Source organism: Poecilia reticulata, linkage group LG17, assembly GCF_000633615.1.
Source record: "Poecilia reticulata strain Guanapo linkage group LG17, Guppy_female_1.0+MT, whole genome shotgun sequence".
Lineage (NCBI taxonomy): Eukaryota > Metazoa > Chordata > Actinopteri > Cyprinodontiformes > Poeciliidae > Poecilia > Poecilia reticulata.
Genome location: NC_024347.1, coordinates 7,127,003 through 7,135,134, shown reverse-complemented (window position 1 = coordinate 7,135,134; position 8,132 = coordinate 7,127,003). Strand labels below are relative to the sequence as shown.

At 40.5% G+C, this 8,132-nt stretch overlaps 1 protein-coding gene across 1 annotated transcript in view; it reads left to right on the top strand.

Annotated features, from left to right (window-relative positions):
- The window catches only part of LOC103479150 (occludin-like), a 20,824-nt gene that overhangs the window by 1,251 nt on the left and 11,441 nt on the right, over window positions 1-8,132 (top strand). The window contains exons 2-4 of the mRNA XM_017310133.1: window positions 799-1,363; window positions 1,814-2,017; window positions 2,124-2,285. Coding sequence (XP_017165622.1) covers window positions 815-1,363; window positions 1,814-2,017; window positions 2,124-2,285 — 915 coding nt within the window. The 5' untranslated portion in view covers window positions 799-814. The remainder of the gene's footprint in view (window positions 1-798; window positions 1,364-1,813; window positions 2,018-2,123; window positions 2,286-8,132) is intronic.

The window sequence follows — 8,132 nt, the reverse complement described above, 5'->3', positions numbered from 1 at the left end:
AAATACAGTATCCTAATTTAGCATTCTTTCATTCAGTGAGTAATGGACTTCTAATTCTATTAGGCTAGGAGTGAATTCCATCCATCCATTTTCTTTCACCCTTGTCCCTCAGTGGGGTCAGGAGGGTTGCTGGTGCCTATCTCCAGCTGGCGTGCCGGGCGAGAGGCGGGGTCACCCTGGACAGGTCGCCAGTCTGTCACAGGGCAACACAGAGACACACAGGACACACAACCATGCACACACACACTCACACCTAGGGGCAATTTGGAAAGGCCAGTTAACCTRACAGTCATGTTTTTGGACTGTGGGAGGAAACCGGAGTACCCGGAGAAAACCCACGCATGCAGAGGGAGAACATGCAAACTCCATGCAGAGGGACCGGGGCCGGGAATCGATGCAATCGAAGATCATTGCAATATATGCAGCATTACAAAGAACTGCTCCATTCTCACTTTGCATATCAATAACATTCGAATGAACTCTAATTGACCGTAATTAGAACTGTTGTAGGGAGTAAAACTGTCCTGAAAACTGTCCTCACAGCAACAATATATCTGCAGCGTTATGCTGTGGGGAAGCACAACAGATTTCTCTGATCTTTAATTTCACATAATGATACTTATTTCTCTAACTTCACAATTATGCCCTCTGCGATGTTGGCGTAATAAAACAGACTGTAGTTTGTAGTTACAAACGTGACAAAATATGAAAAAGTTCACAGCATATGAATACATTTACAACACACCAAATGTTTTGATTTACTGACTAGTTTTGACCATAATTTCCTTTCTGTTCCAGGAATATTCTCAGAAACATGTATGAGCCTCGGTATTATGACAGCCCCCCTGTGTACAGTCCTCCATACAGCACCACCTCCCACAGTCTCTACCCCCCAAGAAGCATCCATTCCCCTCAGAGTCAGTATGTCTCCTATGCCCACCAACCTCCTCCTGATTCCTGCTACATGGAGGGGCAACCGCAACACTTCTACAGGTGGTTCTCTCCTCCAGGTTTTGTTAAAACCTTCCAAGGAACCACAGCCGTCATGTGCTTCATTATCTTTGCCTGCGTGGCTTCAACTCTGGTGTGGGACATGAATGGGTTTGGGTACGGGGTATACGGTGTTGGGGACGCGGCCTCTGTGGGTGGAGCCGGCTCGGGTTATTATGGAGGCAGCTACGGCTACGGCGGCTCCTATATGACGCCGCAGTCGGCCAAGGCAGCGATGATTTCCATGGTGGCTGTCAACTTCCTGGTTTCACTGAGTTTCCTGGTGGGAAGTTTCTCCAGGTCCAGGATGATGCGAGGGTGCAGGTTCTACCTCACCATTTTCATTTGTGATATCATCCTGGCTGTTCTTCAGGTGGGTTCTCAAACACAACACATGATATTGTAACGAGACACTGGGCACTTTCTAGGATTATGTGTGGACTATGTTCCAATAAGAAGACTCACTCAAGCCACTATTTTGAAAGTTTGGCTCTCATATCTTGGTTTAGGGGCGAGGTAAGGGATTCTCTTCACATAGAACTTCACATTTCTGGAGCTTTGAAGGAAAAAACCAGTCAGATCCATCTCTTTCAAAATTAATCATCTTCATATCTGTTGATTAATGCAGCTTCAAGCTTGATCAATACATTTTCCAACATTGCCCCCATAAAGTAGTGATAGACTGAAACTTTTGGGTTCAGATAACATGATTAGAAGTAACGCAGGGAATCTCTGGTTTTGTGATTTCCGGCTCTGCCTGTTTTATGAAGTTGAGGGAATGGTTAAAACTGCTGTGACTAGATGGGCCTCTTTTGGTTTTCAGGGCATCATCGATATCATCTTTGTGATCGGGGTGAACCCCATGTCTCAGAGCTCACAAAGCATGCTGTATAACCCCATGCTGAGGATGTGTCAGAATATCCAGGGGACCCCGAGTCTGAGCGGCAGTGTGGGGGCCGGTTTCCCTGGAGGCTTTCCCATGTACAATCAGTACCTTTACCATTACTGTTTCATGGACCCTGAGGAGGTCAGACTAATGATTTTACTCCATTTTATTCTTTAGTAGTTTTTTTTTTTCAAACCAGTTTGATTTGATTGGATAAATCCTAATGTCTAACTTCCCCTTTGTTCAGGCAGTGGGGTTTGTTCTGGGCCTGCTGGTGATTGTAGCTCTGTCTATTTCTGCTTACTACGCGTACAAGACTCGCAGCAAGATTTGGCGCCATGGAAAATCAAACATCTTGTGGGATGAGCCGATGGTCAGGCTGTCAGACGGGCATGATGTTCTGGACTGGGTGAGTGTGTGTCTTTCTCCTTATGATTTTTATAGACACATTGCAATGTGATGTCACATGTGGAAGATCCCCCACACACACCCCAAGCTCCCTGCTGCAGGGCAAAAAATTGCTCGATGACAATGACCACCATTGGTTTTAGCTGTCAAGATGTCAGTATAACGTGCTGAACCTTAAATGTATGTATGATTTATAAAAGAAAAAGGGATGCAGTGCTTTGCTACTTACTGTCAACTCAATAACTAATAACAAGGTCCAAGAGTATCACATTTCACAGATCAGTAACAAGTTTTAATAAACAAGAATAGCGAGGGAGACGGAAGATGGTCAGTTATGCCACCTGAAATGGACTGAATGTTCGTGTGGAAAATAGCTGCAATTTTTTGGTAGAGCTGTTGTCAGCCAATCGCTATGGCAACAGGTATGTGTGTAGTGTAAAGCTGACACACAGAGTGGTTTTGAGTTACTCTTCAACAATTTTTCTTTATCACTATTCCTTTTCTGTGGCACACTGCACTAAATTATTAATACCTACATATCCAGGTTTCATTTTGTTACCATAGCAGCATGTAAAACAATAGTCTTTTTGCCCTTCAGCGTTATGCGCATGCAAAAAAAATTCCGGTTGTAAACGATAACATTCAATATGTCTGGGGGATATTCTTGTTTTTCTTGCAGTCTTTCTAAACTGAACAAATAAATAATGGAAAGACAATGTTACCCTAAACCTAAGATTAGTCTTATACATCTAATGGCAGCTCTCATGTTAAATGTTCTGTGGTTGAGCCCCTAATTTATCACCATAAAATATCAAGCTGCTTATTGTCATGTCTTGTGTTTTTTTGTGTGGTTTTTTAAAACATTCAATAGTGAGAGACATAGATTTATTGACTACGGAGCCCTCTAGAGGACATGGGGAATTTTTTTCTTTTGTGTTACCTCGCAATACTTTTACGTTCTCTCGCAATAATATACTATTCAGTTCATGCAGCATAATTAAATACTGTTAGCCTTTCTTACAGTGGCCATTGTACTTTCTGCTATTATATAAGGTTTTCGTAAGATTTTTTCATGTATCTTAATATCTTGTGAAATATCTGAAGTTTTCTATATTTTTCTTTTGGATAGAAATGCACCACAAACCTATGATATAAACAGAAACTTTAGATAAGCAGGGAAAAAAGAAAAAAGGCATTCAAACTATTTGGACTATTTCTGAGATATTATTATGGGGTAATCAGCAGTCTGACAGTTTTGATTGTGTTTCTATTACGTTGGCAGTTTAAAGGACTGTTTTCAGTGCCTCACACAAACAAACATAAACATGAAGTGAATAAATTGATTTTCAATCAATGTTTTGCACCAAAGAGTTAAGAATAAACACTTTTTTCACTGAGGCTCTTAAAATGTGTATATATTTGAAATTTTAAATTGACATTTGTGACTGTATACAAAATAGACCATCAAATATTGTAATCAGCATATTGCAAGGGAACATAAAACTTATTGCGAGGGAACGCAAAAGAAATGTATTTTTCCATGTTCTCTAAAGGATTCTGTAATTGACAGGAGTAGACATGCTGGAACAAAAAAACACAGAAGTAGTCCATCAGTTAGTAGCCATTAGAGATTTAGATAGCAACCTCTTTGTCATTTACCAACTCTGCCACATGGTCATATTTGATGTGACTGTCATTTCACTGTGGACAACATGAGTGCCCACTCTTCATTGACTGAACATTCAAACATCTTTAGTGGGGCAACTGACAGACACTGTAACTTTGTATTTGTTTTGCTCGTTTTTTGGTTGAATGCTTGTGCAGTCATGTTACCCTAGTCATCAAGCCACACAACTGTTCCAAAAAACTGTCATTATATCCTGAAGGAACCTGAATAATAATGCTGACCATGTTTTATATATGTAGTGGTCACTGAGTTTCAGCAACTATCATGCCTTGTTGAGTCAGAGAATACAACTGGCACTCCCTAGTTTCACTCTGACTGATCATTAACCAGGACTGAGATAACAGCTGCACTGCACTCATTTTAGAATAGTGTTTATGATAGGAAACAGGTCAGAAACCCTTTATAAAGGAACTGACTGCATGGTTATTATAACAAGTTCAAGATTCACCTTTCTGGAATTCATGATCTGTCACACAAACATTCCCTGCATAAGGTTGGACTCTGTGGGATCAGGACTGGGAGGATTGCTTAGTGTGCTGATGAACCATCTGTTCATCAGCACAGTTTTGCTTTTCTATTTCTAATCATCTTCACTACCATGTCTTAAGTGCACTACGTTGAGTCCTCTGGTATAACCCCATAGTAATCCTGTGAATTTAACTGAGGCAGTGAGGTAAAGTTCACAGTGATCTAAGATCTTAGACAGAACTCCAGATAAATTTTGACATTTGATATAAATGTGATACAGGTCAACCTCCTGATCTGGTTACCCAGATCAGGAGGAGTTTTGCAGCTAAAACTCTACAGTAATACATCTTATATGAATCTCATCAGTGTCTATACCTGATTAATAATATGAAGATGTTAATCTTCATGTGTGATTTTAGAAAAACATTGATGGATTTGCTAACTGTGCTGTTGACAGCCAGCTAAGGGAAGCGGCTATGTGTTTACATGCACATCTGTAATGTGAGTCGTTGGGCTTCAGGATACTGTTGAGAATAAATGATTCTGTGTTTTTCCTTCTATCTCTTTTAGCTAGTTGCAAAGCTAAACCTAAAGAAAATGACATGTTAGGAAACGCCCTCAAAGCTATGGTTAAAGGATATGACACACTAGGGAACGCCCTCTTTAGGATGTAGCTTAGATAGAGGCTAGCAAAGGGATTTACCAACTGTTTTTGGGTGCCATTTAATCTGCTAGCTCCTACAGGTAGCTTGTCAGATGGACTGGCTGTATTTTGGTATTAATAAATGGAATTCATGAATTCAACTCACTGACTCTGCTTCAACCTCATACATCAAGAACTTAGCATGGAGAAGGATAATTCTCCACAGTACCTCCAGGTTTGTTACTCAGAAGGTAGAGAGCACACATTTGTTTTATGACTGGAAACCTGCAGTCCTGATCAAAGGGATTGTCTGTTTGTGAGCTACACTTTACTCTTTCTGGTGATGGTACTCTACTGTCTATCAGACCGTAATCCTATGATAGCAGGGAAGAATTCGTCATAGTACCGTTGTGCTGTGACTCTATAGCATCTGTGCATTGACTGGTATAAAGCGAAGGAGCATACTGAATTGGCTCATCCAGCCAGGTCTCTGCGTACATCCTGCTCATCGTGTCGAGGGTCTCTCCATTTAGATGCAAGCCCTGTTCTGGGGCTCTCTTGTATCGCAGCGAAGACGCTTGCCTTGCAGGGAAGCATATATAATGTATAGCTCATGTATAATGTATAGAAAGGGTTGAGTTGCATCTGTGTTGCTGTGTGAATTCCCACAGAGTGAGGTGGCACTAAATGATTCAACTTGTGAAGGTTCCTCATCAGATCAGTTCCTGAGTAAAATATGATATTTTTTTCACATGCTGCATTTTTGTTTCAAATAAGCAGAAAAAGGTTTAGAGACACAGAAAGGGGAAAAATAAGGAAAATAATTTTGAAAACCCATATGTTGCTATTTGAATCTAAGACACAATTTACTGAAATACAGTTCATTTTCTCACTTTCTTATACAGTAGCAGGCAGTCTGAGAAGCAGAAAGTGAACTAAATTTGTCCCTTCAGTGGATCAGCTTCCTTGGATTATTTTCCCCACACTGAGCATGATCCTGTGACACCACATTCATCGGATCGGTTTCAACAAGCGCCTTTCCTCCCACATCAGCCCTAACCCTGTTTGACTACACAGCCATGCAGAAATGGGTCAAACACAAGAAGTCTTTAATATTGCATTCCACACTAAGAGTGGAGATCACATCAGGCACACAGTTCTTCTGGCCTTTGAAGTTGACATTTTTCTCTCTGTGTTAAATTACATTGTAGCCAAAACCTTTTTTTAATTACTTCCTGCAGTTTCACTTTTACTGTGCCACATTGTCTTTTTTTTTTCTTGTGAGTGCAAAATTTTTCTTTGTACATTTCTGATGATATGGAGATGCACCCGCATTCCCTCTGATAACACGCATCCCTTGTCAGTCGCAGTGGGGAGATTTATTTTTGTGTTTTCTTCCAGTGAATTAGCTTGGCTGCTTGTTGAGAGGATTTAAGGTGAGACTCAGGGGAGTCTGGAGGGAAGGAAGATGCATGTCAGAGCTGTCATACAGTCTTACACTGGGGGTGAGGCTGGGTGTGTGTGCGTGTGTGCGCGCGTGTGTTTGTGTGTGTGTCTGTATTTGGTACATTGTAAGGACAACTTTGTAACACATACACACATGCTTCAATTGCATCAGAAGACTAATATTAATGCAAAGGATACATATTGTTTCTCTTAAACAAGATCATAAATGGTTTTGAGAACAGAAGACCAGTAGTCCACAGCTTTGCCTAATCATAAATATTACACTATATTAAAACATTTAGTGAAAACATAAAAAACACAATGGCAAAATTGTGTTTTTTTTGGACACAGTTTTGCAGGGAACGCAGCTAGTTATACCACCACCTGGCATCTTATTCGCTGTTTCCACCAATAGCAATATCTGGCTGTTGATCATGTCTCTCGTAAATTGCAGTTATACAAAATACATGTATTCTGATACATCTGAAAAAAATTATCTCATCCTGGCATAAAAACATTTCATAGAAAAACGTTTCGAGATTGGTATGTTTCCATTAAGCCAATATATTTTCGTAATTTCAAATTGCGCAATTCTCTGGTTAACGGAAACGCAACTACAGGCTGTGTGAGAGTTTACCATGGGGTCAGGAAGGGAACATTTATGTCCTAAATGCATCGTTTCCAATAAAGATACAAGGATATGTTTTTGGTGCCTTTAGTATACAGCTCAAAGGTTGACACCACTCTGTACCCTGAAGCCTCTCAGGAAGTTCCTGCAGAGCCACAGAGCAGGAACTAAATGGATCAGCAGGAACCATGATATGAGGGGCCGTTTAGGACAACAATCTATGTTGTGTCTCTCACACACTACAAAAAATTCACGCACACTCAAAAAAAAACTCATGCACACTCAAAAAATACTCAAATTGCGTATACACACTACTAAAATGTCACACACGCACGCACCTGTTATCTTTCTCGCACACATACACTACTAACTTGTCACACACACATATAGTGTACTAACAACTTGCACACACACAAATGTTATCGTTCTCGCACACATACAAGAACACGCACACACAAAATACTACAATTGCGCACATAGTCGTGGCCAAAAGTTTTGAGAATGATACAAATATTATATTTTCACATGATCTGCTGCCCTCTGGTTTTCATGTGTGTCAGATGTTTTCATCACATACAGAAATACAATTGCAATCATATTATGAGTAACAAAAGCTTTTATTGACAGTTAGAATGAGTTAATGCAGCAAGTCAATATTTGCAGTGTTGACCCCTCTTCTTCATGAACTCTGCAATTCTCCCTGGCATGCTCTCAATCAACTTCTGGACCAAATCCTGACTGATAGCAGTCCATTCTTGCACAATCAATGCTTGCATTTTGACAGAATTCCTAGAATTCCCATCTCTTGATGATTGACCACAAGTTTTCAATGGGTTTAAGATCTGGGGAGTTTCCAGGCCATGGACCCAAAATCTCTATGTTTTGTTCCCTGAGCCAGTTAGTTATCACCTTTGCTTTATGACAAGGTGCTCCATCATGCTGGAAAAGGCATTGTTCATCTCCAAACTGCTCTTGG